At 38.5% G+C, this 18,251-nt stretch overlaps 1 protein-coding gene across 1 annotated transcript in view; it reads right to left on the bottom strand.

Moving 5' to 3' along the window:
- Window positions 1–17,680, bottom strand: part of TMEM65 (transmembrane protein 65) — a 52,901-nt gene extending 35,221 nt beyond the window's left edge. The window contains exon 1 of the mRNA XM_045560520.1: window positions 16,852–17,680. Within this exon, the coding sequence (XP_045416476.1) occupies window positions 16,852–17,146 (295 nt within the window). The 5' untranslated portion in view covers window positions 17,147–17,680. The remainder of the gene's footprint in view (window positions 1–16,851) is intronic.
- Between the last annotated feature and the right edge of the window lie 571 nt (window positions 17,681–18,251).

The raw sequence follows: 18,251 nt of genomic DNA, 5'->3' as shown, positions 1-18,251 counted from the left end.
GAAAGCATTTATTTCAAACAAGCAAGAAGTGACAAACAATCAACACTGTAAGATTGTACTATACCAAAACTATCAGGGGTTTCTGCTGATGATACCTCCTTCGCATGCTTCACAATGGCAATCTCAGGTTTGGGATATCTGCATGCTAAAAATATTTTAAAATCAAAATGTATTAAAGCAGTAAAGTAAAAAAAACATGTATAAATTAAAAAATGTATATGAAACCTAGAAGTGCCACATACTGGTATATAGGCAGTCCTGCTTTGCATAGTAGAGTGGGGCCGTAAAACTAATAATACAAGCTTAACTGTGCAAAGTGGTTTTAATAATCAATGGGAAAAATTAACAATTATTTGTGACCTTTAAAAATTTTTTATCAAAATATTATAAACTCTCTTACTGACAGGTATAAATGTAAAGGGAAATTCTGAAAATAGTAAAACTGTTTAGTATACTGTAATTTAAAATAGTGGAACTGATAATTAAAAGTGTTTTGTTTCTTTGAAAAAAATTTTATCAAAAGTAGTTTAAACAGTGCTAGTCCTCTCCTTCTTATCATATAATATGGAGATGAGCATCTTTCCTACACCTTGGTGAATTGTCATACTCCTTTCTAAGTCTGGATTATCTTACATTTTATCCTTTGCATTTTTAATGTCACGAAATATCTCCAAGACCTCCTTGGAGATATATGAACTCTATGCCAGGGTCACTTCCTCTGGAACATCTTCATCTTTTCATTACAACCTCCTCACTCTCCTCATTTATGTCCATAAGTTCATCTTTCCTAAGCTCCTCTGGCTGCATATCTGGAGTCTCTCAAATGGCAGCAGTTCAATGGCAGTGTCCACATTCCCATAGTCAGCTATTTCTTCTATATACCATTTACGTTTGATAGGAATTTCACTTCAGCATAATTGCTTTTTGTTTCTTGGCTGCATTTGCATCTTTTTTGGTCAATTCCCTGTTGATTATTCATTTTTGTAAAACATCACATGGGTTTATCACTGGGTGACAAAAAGGAAACACAACTACAGGCTTTGTTGTCTGTGTGTGAACTGAATAACAGACGCACAGTGACCAATTACTGACGGACTGTGAAAGAAGTGATGTGATTGGTCATGATCACTATGTAAATCTGTTTTTACACAGTGATTTTTGTACTGAGGAGCTAGCAGCAAAGTTTGTACTTTACGCAATTACTCACAGATAATATACTGTGGTAAATGAAATTTGAACCAAGTTGTTGGGGATCGGTGGGTGTTACTTAACTAAAACATTTTTACTGAGATTCATGCATATGGGAATCATGCAAAGCAAGGACTGCCTATAATAATAAAAAATGAATTGTTTAATCATATGAATCCAGAAATGTAATAGGTCATTAGAATTTAATATATACTATTTTTTCTACATGTATAATACAAATTAATGGAAAACAAAAGGGAAGATTTTTTTCCTTAGAAATTAAATGTTTTCTACTTAAAAACCTTGAATTTATTATCATTCAACCATCAGCTAAAGAGTAGCTAATCTATAATGAGCAGGGTTCAGTGATTAAATTTTGTGTTTAAAAATTAAAAAAACTTTACCATAAATCAACTAGTTTTTTTAATTTGCCTTTGCATTCATTGCTGAAGAAAAAAAACTTCATAAAGTTTATTTTTGAAAAATTTGCAGAAAATAGCCCCTGATCGCAAAAGGTTACATGGAATCAGTAGCAGGATGTACAAATAGACATGAGATGATCAGAGAACAGTACAAGTTTCCAGAAGGTAGAAATTTTATCCCTAAGAAGAGATAGCCTCCAAGAAGAGGTAAGACTTGGCCTTAAAACACTGCAGGATTTTAAAAAGTAGAGGGAGGGGAGGTTTCCCTTCTCCTTCCCCTAAAATTCAGTCCAAAAGCCATGAGGTGGGATTGAGTGAGGTCAGTATCTGTGTAGGATGCAGAGGAAGCCAGAGCTGCCGGGAACAAGGTTTCAGAGCTCAAGCAGTGTGAGGGTGTATCCACATGGGGGGTCAGTCTGGCACAAGGTGTCAGAACCCAATTGGGTTGTGAAACACTTCCACATGGTAGGAGGGGGGGAATTGTGGTTCAGGGTGTCAGTGCCCAAGCTGAAGTGTGAAGGGCATCTGTATAGTAATATATGGGCAGTAGCAGTGACAGGATATTGGTGACATATAGGAGGTAGTGATCCAAAAAATAAATATATTCAGGATAATAAGAGCCAGGTATTTTTCCATCAGAAAATGGAGTTAGAAATACAAAAAGTGAGAAAACTAGAATGTACCCTGTGGTGTTAGACCGGTATTGAAAAAACTGTTGTGAACTCTTATTTTATAATATATAAAATATATATAATTCGGCCAGTTCACAAAATCTACCACATCTTACATTATCACTATCACATCTGTTAGCCTGTTTCCTTTCACAATTCAAGCATGCCTCAGTTTATTATCTATGTGACTTTAATTTTTCCCACCGTAAAAGTAAAAACAAAAATACCTTCTATAGCCTTGTTACTCAAAATGTGGTCCCTAGACCTGCAGCACTGCAATCCCTGGGAACTTGTTAGAAATGCAGACTCTCAAGCCCCACCTCAAACCTAATGAAATATAATTTGCATTTCACTGAGAGTCCCAGATGATGTATACACATTAAATTTTCGGAAGCAAGGTTCTAGTTTCCACTGTGCGATGCAGAGAACTGTTAATACAACAAACATTGTCCCACACCCTTACAATGAAGTCAAACTCAATTCAAATTCATGACTTATACAGAACCCTTAAGAGAACTGAAGTCACAGAGCAAACAACTGGCCCAAAATCAAGAGAAGCCAGACAGAGAGGACATTAGCACGTGCTTTCTTGGGATAGACACAAGTGGATGCCTTAAGAAAAGTACAGCTAGAACAGTAGGGAAATAGGTTAAGGCAGAGTGAGAAGCTGTGAGACAGTATGAAGCCACTACGGTACACATAAATTGGGGAAGTTCACATTTTCTTGCAGGTTCTTTGCCACAAATCCCACCAGACACAAAAAAGATTAGAGAGACAGCCCTATAAAAGCATCCACTGTGGTGGAAACCTGGAGGGGAGAATAGCAGTTACACAGGAGGGACATGAAATTCTACCTGGATCCTTTTCCCAATCTCTCCTATGAGTCAAAAGCCGTAATCTGTAAGAAGGGCAAAAATACTGTCACCCTTGGAGCAGAAAGGGTGACCTACCCACTACTGTCTAAGTTTTAACACTTAAAAGTCCCACATCCCAGAAAACTCTTCCCTGAGATACAAAAAGTTCCTTTTTAGGTGATGGGTGCAGAAGATTGTGGGAAAAGTACAAAATCCACACAATGGCCACCAAAATAGGGATAAAGTCAATACTGTTTTTGGTATTAAATGGATCTGGCATAGATTATCTCCATTCCTTACTTGCTATCACTGATTTGGTTTTTTTTCCCTTGACCACTGATGCTGGCAACCATGATTTGCAGTTCAAAGTTATAGACCAACCATTGTTATATCACTTCTAGTAATGCCACTTAAGTGTACAACTTAAGTACATTATAATTGTGAACATTAGCAATATGTCTTTGACTGTGGTTATGGACTAACTGTTGTGCTTTGTACTGACATAGTACTACTTTATTTTTAACATTGCCAATATTGTGACCATGTTTTCTATGAGTTTAGATAATAAAAATAAGAAGAATGACAATACAAACACCAGCATGATCAGAACAGCACTGACAGAAGTTAAATAACCAAGTTATTTTAATGACCAATGGAAGAACACATGTGACTAGATTTGAGAGGTAAATAACCAAAGAGAGTATTACACAATGTGCAGGAAAAAAATTTGGGATTGGGCATGTGGAAAAGAGGATGTGAAAACGCATATGGAGAATGAATGTTACAAATCCAGGATTAGACAGGTAAGTACTTCTAAATCATTAATTGTCCCTCAACAGAATTAACTCTATTCTCCATCTCTCCCCTCCCATCTGAAATAAGGCAATAGAAAAGTATCTGGGCCCCACTGGGACATTGGATAATCACTCTGTAATTTTTCCTTGTACATGCTAATAAATTTAGATGCCATTTTTCCTATTAACATACCCTTTGTCAGCAAATCTCCAGAGTGCAAAGGGGAAGTTTTCCCTTGGTCTATACTAATAACATATACTTCAAATAAGTTCAGACTTGTTCTGACCTATGAGTAAAGAGATAATCTTAGATAAAATCAAGCTACTGCTCAATATTTCCCTTCTATATCCAAAGTTTCCATTAGAAAGTTGAATTCTTCCTTATTGCTACTCCCTTCTTAGCCCACTAAAACCTGGCTTCTCCCCACATAGTTATCATAAAACTGTTCTGACAAAGACATTGATCTCTTTTGTGTTATTAAATCCAATGGACCCCTTGCCCCAGCTCCAGTATCCCTCTTACTTAATCTATCTAAAGCATCAGATCATTCCCTTGTCCTTGAAATGCCCTCTTCTTGGCTTAGCTTCTGGGATACATTATTCTTGTTATTCTTCCTGTCTCTCTGGACACTCCTTGTCACTCCATTTCTGGTTCTTCTTCCTTCTCCCTTTCAATAAACATTGGTATTTCTCAGAGTTCTCTCCTGGGATCTTCTCCTTTCACTCTACTCATACTGCCTGGTCTTAGTTACTACCTGTATGGGTAGGATTACCAAACTTGAATCTTACTCTGAGGCTCCATCCAGAGTCCACATATCCAATTAACTATCAGATATCTTTATATAGTTATCTCACAAGTACTCAATGCCCAGGAAGCTAAAAATGAACTAAAAGTTTGGAAAGGTTTTCTATGGATTATAAATTAGATTTAAAAAATTACTTAAAAATCTTAAGGAAAATTAAAGTAAAAATTAGAGATTTATGACAGTTACAAGTTCCAAATACTAGTTTTCTGACTTTCCCAAACTTTTCACACAATATATTAACTTTTTTGCACAATGATTTCCCTTATTTTCAAGGTAACAATGCCATATTTGCTTTTGTACTGAATGTTGTACATTGTACAAATATACAGAAGATAGACTAGATATATTACCAGCACATTTGACTTTTATTAAGCATGAGGTGTTTTTTCCCCACATGTGTGTAAAACCCCACATATGAGTATCCAGAGAGGTGCAGTAGTAAGAACAGACATTTTAGAGCCAAATAAAACTAAGTTATTATTAATAACTCTACTCTGACATACAGGTTGAGGGATCTTGGGCAAGCTTCTTAATCTATAAAATAGAGACAATTCCTTCTCCCTCTAAGAGAATTAAGCAAAATAATTACATGAAACTCAGTTCAGTGTGTCTGACACACAGCAGGTATTCAGTAATTGATAAGTAATGATAGTGAAGATGGTGATGTTAAATTAAATTTAGCCTAAAGCTGCCTCCTTACATATTATAAATTCAGCCTAAAAGTTTCTCCATACATAGTGAACTGTAACCTAACTGGATATGTAAATAGACTACAACTACTCATTTTAACAAGTAACTGAGTCTACAATAATTATAGCAAACATACTTCAACCAATCAGCAGCAGCCAACCATTCAAACTGTGTCCAATTAGGCAAACACCAACCTACATAACCAAGTCAGTTGTTTCGTTGTTTCTGTTCCTCATTTATGTCTTTTGTATGTCACTTTCCTTTCTCCTTCTATAAATTCTGTTCAACCACTCAGCAACATCAGAGTTGCTTGATCTGAACCTATTCTGGTTCAGGGTATTGCCTGATGATACATAAATCATTCTTTACTCAATTAAACTTTGTTAAATTTAATTTGACTAAAGTTTTCCTTTTAACAGATGGTCTCAGAAGGGGGAGCCAAAGTAGAGCTTCCAGCTATCCCCAGAAGCATCGAGTGACCGAGCAAGGTACCAACAGGGCTAACTGTGTCCACTGTTCTCTCAAAGCAGCTGGGGATTATGAGCAAGTTCTCTCTCAGATTCCAAAGCTCCATGGATTTGTGTTTTGAGCTATCCAACTTTGTTTGAGAAAGTTTTTGGTCCAAACTAGGTTCAGAAGTCGAGACAAACTGGACTGGGTCCAGGACAGGACTGGATCTGATAATTAACTGGCTTGAATCCAGTTACAGACCATGGATGTCTGACTGGGCCAGAGAGAAACTGGCAGTAAATGGTAATGCTGCAGGGGGGTTTAACTTCAACTTTCAGAAATTCACAGAGATTTTTTTGTGTTCTAACCCTTTGTTTCTTTTTCTTGTGTACTTAGGTAAGGAAAAAAATCATTGTGTAAGTTGGTCAAGGGAACCTGAATGCCAAAGCTAAGATTCAACATAAAACTGGAATCCCTCATTTCTGAAGAACTGAGTAGCTTCTGGATATGCCTACCCATACATGTATAAATATTAGGCCCCAAAAGCAGCAAACACTTATATAAATGGCAAAACCTTACTAAAAGTAATTTAAACTTATAGTAAAACATTCCAAATGAACAACACTACACTTTAAGAAGTCTCTTTAAAAATGAGGACTCCCAAATTAGGCTCATCCAGGTATGCATATTGATGTGCAGAAGCTTCTAAAAAGATTTCAATATTTTTATAGTCTCTTTTAAAAGACTCTTTATAAAAGGCAAATAAAAAGCTTAAGTGACTCATTGATAAGAAAAATTAAATCTGCTAACCTTTTAGCTTAGTTATTATCCTGCCCTAAAGGCTAAAAGAAAGCTATCCTGGATGGATAAAGTATTTGTAAAAGGTAGGCCCTCAATTAAGTTAGGCTTGCTTCTTTTTCAAAGTTATCCATGCTGAGTTGAGGCATAAAAAATACTTTCTTTAACCTATTCTATAATGGGTTCCACCTTAAACTCAATAATTTTAGCTAAGAAACAGCAGCTAAGTTTAAAACACTGCCTACTAAACTCAATTGGTCTCCAAAATACCCCTTTCTGGCATTCAGCCAGCTATTTTGAAATCCCTTCATATAATAAATTTATTTTTACGAAGTAAATCTCCATTTGTAAAAGTGTCTGCCTCTGTACAACAGAATAGAGGGAGGACTGAATCTCTAGAAACTCTTGCCATTGGTTTAAATCTACATAATAAGTCTTAACTTTGTTTAAGGTGCTTTTCCTTGCCATCTTGTCTTAACTGGACCTTTACACCATTTTTTCTTGGATTGGGCAAATGATGGTATAATATTTAGGCCTGAAATCTCAGCTCTGTGCTTTTGAGATATAAGTTTTCTGCCTTGTTTGACCTAAGAGGCATCCCTTTAAAAATGCAAATTTAAGGTTAATAACAATTGCCTAGGGTAATGAAATGGGTAATTATTTAACAGAAGATTAATTGAATGGGGAAAAGAAAAACTACTTGAAAACCAGCAAATCAGAATTCTTTATGAAAGCTGTAAGATCTGCTTCTGTGTATCTATACATAGGCATGTGTTATGTGTATGGAATAATATTTGGTAAATAAAGCTAGTTTTAAAATTGTTGGTAAAATAAAATAGGAATAGCTTCAGAATTGTTGGTTAGCCCATTAACTGCCATGTGAGTTGTATTTAACTCACGCTAGTTTTGAGCCCAGGGCCTCATGAAGCAAAACCCTGCAGCTGGTTTATGAAAATCTTACTTGTTGATGTTCTTATTATTGTTACAATTAATATTGACAATTTAATTCTAAAAACGTGGATTGTGTTGCATATAATTCATGCACAGAAAACTATAAAAAAATAACAAATTAGAAAGGATCATTTTGTTTTAATAAAACACCGTGGCCCCTGGGAAATAATTTTTTTTCTAGTGTAGCATTCAATGTGTTAAATACCATTCCGACATTTTTGCCCGAGTCTACTGGTCAAATAGGTTTATGTTGTCCCTGCTACATGTTTTAGGGTTATAAAACTGCTGCTTCTGTAACATTTCTGACTTTTGCTTGATTTGTCTGTGAACTAAAGCCATAAGGGCCAGCTACCAGGCTTTCCAGAGGCCTTACACACATCTTAGTATGAGCTTATGTTTCATTTTGAGCCTCTAGATTCTGGGGTCTGGACAGGTGGCCATGGTAAGGCCTGATGACATGTCCTCAGTGCCTAGATCACCAGCTTCAAGCAGACTGAAGCCTAATATGGCCCTTTCCTCCTCCCTGGGGAGCTTTGTCTCCTGGCCATGCTTAAACCAGTTGATTCTTTCAGGCTTCCTCTTTACAGTTTTGTCCTCTGTCTTGAGCTCTATATCTGATGTGTAAATTCAGGACCCAGAAGGCCCCAGCCCTTCTTGGCCATCTTGGGTACTACATGGTTATTCAGGACCCAGGACAACTGGGGAAGACATCAGGGAGGGTACCCGTGTCATAGTTTCAAAATTCTTTTAAGTAATTTAAAAATCTTAAAGTCATGTTACGTTAAATCAAGTAATAGGTAATCATAAAATGTCTGCGTCATTTCTAAGTAAGTTAAAATACAGAAACAGTAATTATTAAACACAAGTTTAAGCTTATATACTTTGGCATCTTAATTGTATATGGTATAGAAAAGCTAAATATATTTACATCTGTTAATAAGCAAAAAAAATTGAGGAAACATATCTTTTTAAAAAAATATGAAATGGTTTTTATCTACAAATAATTGATATAAAACAGTTCAAAATTACTTCTTAGGTTTTCACTAGAAATAACAGTTACTAAGAGTTAAAATTATATTAATAGTTAATATATGTAATTAAAACTATTAGAAATAATTCTTTACATAGAGTATATAAAGAAAAGCAAGATATGTCTTTAGTGAACAAAGTTGTAAAAGCATGAAAATGTGTTTGTTGTTAGTTAATACAGGTAATTCAAATTACTAGATACAAGAGAAACAATTCTGTACATGGAGTATATAAAGAAAAGCAAGATATGTTTTTAGTGAAGAAAATTGTAAAGGCACGAAAATGTATTTTTCTTTCCAGCTACCCAGTTGCATGTATCATTACAAAAAAATGTTTTCTCTAGTTTAGAAGTTATTTAAAGGTTGTTTCAAATTGAAGAAATTAAAAAAAGATGTAGATAAAACTAAATGAATATAGAAAGTTGGGAAAAGAGGATAGAAAAAATTGTAAGAGATTAGAAAAGGCTTAGAGAAATCTTGCGTGGACAACAAAGCTAAGATTGAATGGATTTCTTTATGAGATTTTATTAAAATTAGTTTTAGTATTGATAATATACTAATACAAAACTAACATTTGTTTTTCTCTTTTGAACAAGAATTTCATGCAGTATCAATAAAGGATGATAAAATATTTTTGTTCATCTTTTGAGTAAACTACAAAAAAAAAAGATGGTAGAAGAGAGAAAGATTCGATCCCATGCTGTCTTTATCAGGCCTTCTGATTGTCTGGAAAACAGAATCTCTTTTCTATCAAAGAATAAAGGTTATTTTCTTTTTAAAACCTTTTAATTACCGCTTTAGCTACATGAATGACTATTATTTTTACAGTGACCTGTGATCCCATTTTGACTAAGTGGTTCATAAATCTTTGACATATTTAACAGGCTTCCCCAAATCAAATTTCAAATTCAAAATTAAGTCTTTTCACCTCAAACTAACTTTGGGATGTTACAGAAGCATCTAAGAGATAATAAATAGGCTTATTTGATATGTTAAATTACATGGGAAGCATTGTCAAATAGATAATGATGTTTAACCTTTGAATTATATTTTATGGATGTTATTAATATATTTCAAAATTGTATGAGAATCCTAAAAATTGTGATATGTCTTGGAATGTTATTAGTCATAATTATAGTTATTATGTTAAATTATTATAGGCCACAGAAATGTCCAAAGTTTGTCAACTGTTTTAACCATGACCATTTTAAGGCATTTCCATGGTTAACTGCTTAATTCTGATGCATTTTCAACCAAGCAACCTGTTCATTAATCTCCTACTACTGAATATAATACCCGATGTATTCATTCATGTACACTAAGAAGTGTCAGCAACTGCACAAATTCTTCCTTGTTTAGCAGTAGGTAATCTAGAACAATTCTATTATTGAGCATAACTTTAGCAAGAAAATTTAAAGAATTCTATTGTGCAACCATAGCCTTTGCAGTAAAATTGGCTATAGAGCCTATTAGGAGGGATATTATCACAAGAAAGATCTTTTAATGTGAGAGCTGAAGAGTCAAAGATCAATAACAATGTGATAGATGCAACTGGTTAGCAGGAAATACAAGAGAGTAGTGGTTCTTGAAATGTCTATCAAGATTACACCCTATTGATAATTATGGGGGAGGAGGAAAGAGTCTAAAAAACGGAGAAAATGAAAGAAAAAGAAAAGTAAAAACACTGTAGAAGAGTGACAAATAGCAGAAGAGCAGTCATTAGAAATAATAACAGAATGCCAAGAAGTAGACCTCCTTACACAACAGAAAAGAGTTTACCACAACCACAAGGAATGGATGAAAATAGAGTAGAATAATCTGAGAGCACTGAGGAAGGGGGAAGGGCAGACTAAGCCCAACACATTTCACTACCACTATGACAGAGTCTAAAAAGCATGCCAAATGAAATAGCACAGTGTTCTGGAGGCATTTGGTATAACGACAAGCATGTCTACAAATAGAAGTAGCCCCAAAGAAAATCATCATATTAAAATATAGTATATAAGGACTCTGACATCTGGTAGAAACTAAATTGTGATTATTATACTTTTACTAAGGCAGAGAAAAATGCAATTATATCCAAATATATTACCATCAAAAGCCATCAAAGTAAATGTTTCAAAGGCTGATCTGCAAAGTCTTTTGTCTACAAGAGCCTCTCATTTATCCGATTGCATGTGGTAATTTTAACCTATAACTACTTGTTTTTATGTGATGTTTTTATTATCTTAAAGCAGATATAAACCTGTGAGTCAAAAACAAGGCTAGAGTCCTATAAAGCTACAAACTAATTAATTCATCTGATTTGAGCAAGATGCTAATAAAATCTGCCCTCAGTGATTTAGTCCCTATTTGTTCCAGTTATATTATACTAAAACACACCAAGGGGAAGTAGACAAGAATGTTGTTATGCATACTTATCACTATTTTTTAAAAAACTAAAATAATCTCCAGCAATAATGATTCAATATCAGGTCATCCCAAACATTCCAACTCATTATCTTTAGTTCTACCTGACCCTCTGGATGACCCTATAAATTACTAGCTTTATATTATTTCAATTTTCCTACCCACAAATTTGTTGATAAAAATTTGCTTGTCACAACTGCTATAAAAAAACAATAACTGCCTACTGAGACAAAAAAGACGAATTTAATTACTGGTGAATTAAACTATAGATAGTAGTGGTTGACTTATATGGAAGCCATTATTTCCTAAGTTTCTAATATTTAGCATTTAGTCAAGAACTTAGAAGTGAAAAGATAACACAATCTAGGAAAACAATTACCACCAAGTTCATTTATTTGATAGAGAGGTGAGGAGTCTGATAGCTTTAGTGACTTACTTGACCAATAACATGCAGCAGAAATGATGTTCTGGGACTTCCGAGGCTAGGTCATAACAAGTCTGTGGTAGGCTGAAAGATGGCCCCCCAAAATATCCACATACTAATCCCCCAACCTGTGACTATGTTACCTTACAAAGCAAAAGAGACTTTGCAGATGTGATTAAATTAAGAATTCTGAGGGTGAGATTATCCTGGATTATCCAGCAGGCCCTAAATGTAATCATGAGGGGCCTTATGAGAGGAAGGCAAAAAGGTCAATGAGGGAGAAGATGATGCAACAACTGAAGCAGAGATTCAAGTGATATGGCCAGGAACCAAGGAATGCCAAAAGATGGAAGACGTGAAGAATAGATTCTCCCCTAGAGCCTCCAGAAGGACAGAGCCTTGCTGACACTTTGATTTTAGCCCAAGACTCATTTTGGACTCAACGTCCAAAACTCTAAGAGAGTAAGTTTGTGTTTTTCTAAGCCACTAAATATTTGGTAATGTGTTAAAGCTGCAATAAAACACTAATGCAAAGTCTTACAGTCTCTACCTAGTCCTCTCGGAACATTTTCTCTGGTAACCCTGACCTATCATCTAAGTATTACAACCATCCTGAGATTGTCGTGCTGGTGAGGCCACGTACCTCGGTTTGGGTCAGCAGTTCCAGTTGATCCCATTCTTCCAGCCATCTCCACCAAAGTGTCACACATGTAAGTAAACCCATCTTGGACCTTCTAACCAGTCTAACCAGCTTAAATTTATGGAATGACCTCTGTAAATAACACATGAAACAGCATCCAGCTGAGTCCTGCCTATGTTCCTGATCTACAAAATCATTAGATATAATAGAGTCCTTATTTTAAGTCACACATAACTCTGGACATCAAGTTATATGTAAGTGATGATTAAAGATTGCTAAATAGCATGTATCTGTTTTATAATGGAAAGAAAAAATACTCTATTTGATTATCTGTCTTCTACTGGCAGTAATCGCTAATAAGGCCACTCCAACATACATCCAGTATAAGAATTTAGAATTAAACCTGCTGGAATATACTGCTATAATTATGTTATTTCCATATTGGTAAAGTAACTGATTATAGCAAAGTTTCGTTTAACTTTTCTAGGCCAAGATACAGAAACTCTTGGCTTGTTAGAGATTCTGACTCCCCTTGCCTTAATTCATACTTCATACCTTCATCCTTGTTCTTTCCCTCTTGTTGGGCCTAGATGGGGTTGTACCTCCCTCATTTTTCTTTTACTATTTCAATCAAGGCACTAGAATATCTTTATTCACGTATCTTAATTTGGAGCATGAAATATTTTTCTTGCTCTTTTTTTAATTCTTTTTGAGTAAGCCAACATTATTCCTAATCCATTCTGGAGGCTAATAGCTTAAAATAATTCCTACTTTCTCACAAAATCCTGAGCAACGGGTTGAGAAAAATGGGCATAATCTTGTTAAAGGCCCAAGATTCCTAGTGGTCAGGGACTCTATAACAAATCATAATTTATTTTTAAGCATTCTAGATATCCAATTTAATACCAATTCTTTGTTTTCATTTTGTCAAAGGCCCCTTATGCTATAAGGTAAGTACTCAAAGCTCTTCATCCTACTTTAAATAAAACAATCACAAAAAGTGGAGAATGTACAAGATTAAAGTTTAGAATTATATTATTAACATATACACATGTAGATAAATGGCAAAACCAAATTTTAAAAGTACACAATTACCACTTATATAGAGAAACAAATTTGTAAGCTAATTAAAATCTAACATTGATAGAAAAACTGTTCTGTTCACCTCAGTATATCTCTTATTTGCTATATGTAAAAAGAATCTCATTTTTTAAATATCTTAAGTACACATTTAACAAAAATATTCCCTAAGAAGTTCCTTTTCCTCATATCTCATTATACCTCCCCAATACACCTTAAATAAGTGTGGAAGTCAGCCTCCAAGATGGCCCCCAAGGATTCCCACTTCCTGGTATTCACATTTTGTGTAGCACCCTCCCACAATATCAGGGCAAAAGAGATGGATTATCATTTCTCAGACTGGGTTATAAAAGACTGTGGCTTCCAGCTTAGGTGCCCACACACACTCTCTCACTCTTTCTCACTCTTACTCTCTCTCATCACTTATTCTAGAGGAAACTCATTGACATGTCTTGAGAACACTCAGGCAGCCCTTTTGGAGAGGACCACATGTCAAGAACTTGAGACTTCCAGCCAACAGCCATATAAGTGAGCCTTCTTGGAAACTGACCCTCCAGCCCAGGTCAGGACTTCAGATGCAGCAGCCCCAGCTGAAAGCTTGATTTCAACTTCATGAGATACCCTGACTCAAATACTGAACTAGACTGCTCCAGGACTTCTGAGCCTCAGAAATGGTGAGCTAATACATGCTTGTTTTAAGCCACTGTGTTTTGGGATAATTTGTTATACCACAATGGATAACTAATATCCATATTTCAAACCCACTGTCCATCTTTCAAAACCAAATTGCTATATTTTAAAAGTTTTAGGAAATAATTTAAAAAATACAAATATTAATTACAAAAATTGGGAAAATTGTTTTAAAAATCTTGGCTAATACTGAAAGGCAACTGTAACGTCAGCTTGCCAGTACTACTTGTAAAAACATGAACCAACAATGAATGTACCATCAGCAGAATACAGTCTGTTTATGGGAAAAGAGAGATCAGGTTGAGCAGGTAAGTTTAGAGTGCAACATCTTAAAATTGGGGCGGAAATCAGTGTGTAATTTAAAAATCACAATATCATAATAAACTATGATAAGACATTCCACAAAGTCTGCCTTATCTGTTACAAACTGATTCTAAAGTTTTATCTCATCCCAGACTATATCACATGCCTACTGATAAACATATAAGAAAGATAAGGGCAAATGTACCAAATTTCAACAGCAGATTCCACTGCCACATCAAAGCCTACATGATTTCTCTTACATGATGTTTCCACACCAAAGCCAAACTTTCATTAGATCACACAAGCACCCTTTCCAAGGACACATAAGATTTCCTATAATAACAAACAGCCCTTTTAACAGAGAATTATTTTCATGAGAAAGTGTACATAGTACACACACATTTAGTACATAGTTGGGTATTTGAAAATATTCAAAAAGCAACAATAAAAGAAAAGTACGGAAGTTTTTCATTTGCCTGGAAAAAAAAATGGTGATTTCAGCAATGGAATGAGCAATACGCATTCCCAACATAGTAAAATCCTTTTTACCTTAAATGATTAATGAATAAGGTAATTTCTTAAGTTTTGATGCTAACTGATATTGAAAACAATAAGTGAATACCCACACTGCACTAAGAACTGAAGCAGCAGCAGCTGGAAGTGTCATTTGATTCAAAGGGCAATAATTTAGTCATCGACATAAGCAAAAATAGCTGATTTACACTTTGACATTCTTCAGCTTATAAACAGGAGAGAGAAGCATTTGTCTATCATTGTTCCCCATATCCTTGCCTGTTCCTCCTGAACAAAGAAGACAAATTTAAATTACTAACTTCTCTCTTCCCTGAGTTACATAATTAAGTTTAATTGATGCTAATGATCTCCATTGACTAAAGTTTTTACATCCTTTCCAGAATATATTCTCTTCATTGGGAAATGTGGCCTTCCTACTGTAATACTGCTGGTATGTGCAAAAACAATAATGTATGAGATAAAATTTATCCAGTCATATTCAGGACATGCTTTTCAAGAACTGCCATAAGACTATAATCATAGGGCACTCCAATCCTGTAACATGTTGACAATACAGAATTCTCAAGAAATTACTCAGAAAAGGCAAAAATGTGTGTTCAAATAGTCTTGCCAATGTAGAAAGATTTGAAAATTAATGTTCTAGTATATGACTGTCTATATTGTTTTCCAAGAAGCACATTTATGGAATTGAATATTTTAAAACTGCATACTGAGTGCACGCATAAATTACAAATATGCTAGTATTCAATTATGATTTCATATAACAACATCATGATTACATATTTAATAACTAAATTGACTACGATGCTACATTTTCCTGTAAAAGCATTGTGGGTAGACAATGTCTGTAATAAATCACCCAAAACTATAAATTGGTCCACAATTCCCTGAACTGAGAGAAAAATTGGTTAAAAGGCACAACTAAAACAAGTTTCTGAAGTAATACAAGCAAGTCATGCTTATATGAGGCAGATAATTCCTTCACATAGGCCAAAGATAACACCTTCAAGTACCTCTGGTAAATCAAATGCCATTTTCCAAATCAGTGTGCTCTAAATTTAGGAATCTATGGGATGTTTATGTACCCACCAACTTTGCGGGGGGGGGGGGGGGGGGGATAAACTTTTTTAAAACTTTCAAACGAAACAGAATGTAATACAAATTGAAGCAATGTATTTTGTTTATACAACAGTATTTAAATGGCAGAAATATTTTAAGACAATTCATCTTAGTCGTTTGCTCCTTTCATCCTTTTGATTTTCTGAACTTTTAGTCTTTTCACCTAGAGTCAAATTCTGACCTACCACATTCTGCACTTGTTTTAAAAATATCCTATTTTAACATGTTAGCTTAAAAATAGCTTTGCTTTCATCGTTCCAAACTACTTTTGAGAAGTCTGGTCTTTATTGTAGAGCCACAGATTCAAAAAATAAAAAAAAATAAAAACCTTCTTATTTATTCCATTCTTTCAACCTCTGGGGAAACAAAAACTGGAGTTTAACTTAAAGCTATCTTCATTTCCCAGGAAAATGTTTCCTTCGGTTGCTTAAATTAATACAACCAGATGTGTGTGCAAACAAGCAGCTGAATACATCCCTGACTTACGAAGCTACACCCCTTCTTTTGGCCACCTAACACCTCCGTTTGATAACCACTGAAGAAAAGTTTCTTCCTGTCGGTCGGGCTGGTAGCACTTTCTCGGAGCAGGCACAACATGCCACCTGAATGCGTGCACGTTCGCAAGAAAGCAGCAAGGGCTCGGGGACAGAAAGGCTGGGGACCCGCGGCACGCGGCAAATGAAAAGAAAAATCCTAAGTGTCGGCTGGCATTTTAAGCTTCTGAAGCTCCGGATTCTGAGGCTGGGGAGGAACTAGCCAGGCGCTGGCCCCGGCTGCCTGGCACGATCCGCGCCTGTCCTACCTGCCTCGGGGACACTCAGGAGGCAGAAAGCACCCCCGCCCGCAGCCGTCCCAGGCGCGGGGCCAGGCAGGCGAAGGAGGCTGGCGGGTGGGGAGGCGGAGGGGTCCAAGGCCCAAGGCCGGGGAGGGCTCCCGGTGCGCTGGCGGGGAAGAGGAGGGCGCCGGGGCCCCCGGACTCGCCCCCACCCGCCCCCCGTACCTTGGGCGATGGCAATGGACTCGAAGCGGTGCAGCTCCTTGAGCAGGCAGCTCCTTTCGGTGGAGTGCAGGCTGTAGATGAAGTCGCGCGCGCCCTGCGCCGTGTTCAGCGCCTCCATGGGCTCCTTCTTGGGGTGGGTGCCCAGCCCCCGGGGGCCCGCGGGGCCCGCGAGCGCCAGCAGCCCCCGCCCGCAGCAGCACCAGGGCGGCGGGTGGGGCGCGGCGGCCGCGGCGGCCGGGCCCGGCCTCAGGCTGCGCGCGGTCCGGCGCCTCAGCAGGGGCAGCAGCCGGGACATGGCGAGCTGAGGAGCGGGGACCCCCGCGGCAGTCTGGGCGGGCGATCGCTGGCGAGGCTGAGGGAAGAAGAAGCAGGGCTCAGCCCGACCCCGCCCCGAGGTCCTTCTGACCGGCAGCCGAGGCGCCGAGCACCATGCACTCCGCGGGCCCGCGCAGCTGTCGCCTCCTCTTCCGTCCCGCTTCCCTTCCAAAGGGCCCGCGGCGGTTCCGGCCCCTCCGACGAGGAAAACTTTCTGAGCCGGCCGGGCTGGGCTCCGAGAGCTCCCGGAGAGGGCGGGCGGCGTGGTGCGGGCGGTGCGGGCGGGCGCCTCCCGGCTGAGGAGGAGCGGCGCGGGCGGGCGGGATCGGCGAGTGTGTGAGTCTGTCAGTCTGATCTTCCAGAGAATGAGTCAGCCAAGCGCCGCCCTCCTCCGGCACCGCCCTCCTCTCCCTCCGGCTTTCTCACCCTCTTGCCTCCCCTCGTGCCCACTCCGTAGGGTTCCTGAGCCCTCAAAGCAGTCGCGCTCTCAGGCCGCAGCCGCCGCCGCCGCTACCCCTAGCGGCCACATAAGGGGTAGGGAGGCGGGGAGAAGAGAAAGGGGCGGGGCTTGAGATGGCTTGCGCAGGCGCATTCCGTAGGGGGAGGAGCGCGCGCGCTCCGCGTCCCCGCCCCCACTGGAGCGGGAAGGGGGAAAGAGAGGGGCTTCTTGTGTTGGTCTCCCGGGCTGTTAAATCCACTGGTCGGGGTGGGGAGAAAGAGCTTTGGACCCCCGCCCCGCTCGGCCGCTAGTGCAGTTGCCACGCGGCCCACCCTGGCACCATGCCCACCAAATCTGGAGCTCGCTCCGTAAGGTGCCCTGCGTGCGGCCCCGCTCGCCCGGACTGGCCCGGCGAAGAGCAGCTCTGCCGCCCGGGCCTGGCGGGGTCCCGGCGCTCTGCTCACGGATGAAGCGCCGGGCTGCGGCCTCGGCCAGACGTCCGGCTCTGAGGCACCCGCTCCGGGTGCTCCCAAGAGAAGGCGAAACCGGTTCTACCCCTTCCCAAGAAGGAGGGTTTGAGACTGAGACCTTGACACGGAGAACAGTCCTCCCCGTTCTGATGCCAGCAGCTTGCATGAAAATTGTT

The sequence above is a fragment of the Lemur catta genome, chromosome 9 (assembly GCF_020740605.2).
Source record: "Lemur catta isolate mLemCat1 chromosome 9, mLemCat1.pri, whole genome shotgun sequence".
NCBI lineage: Eukaryota > Metazoa > Chordata > Mammalia > Primates > Lemuridae > Lemur > Lemur catta.
This window is presented reverse-complemented; position numbering and strand designations above follow the sequence as displayed.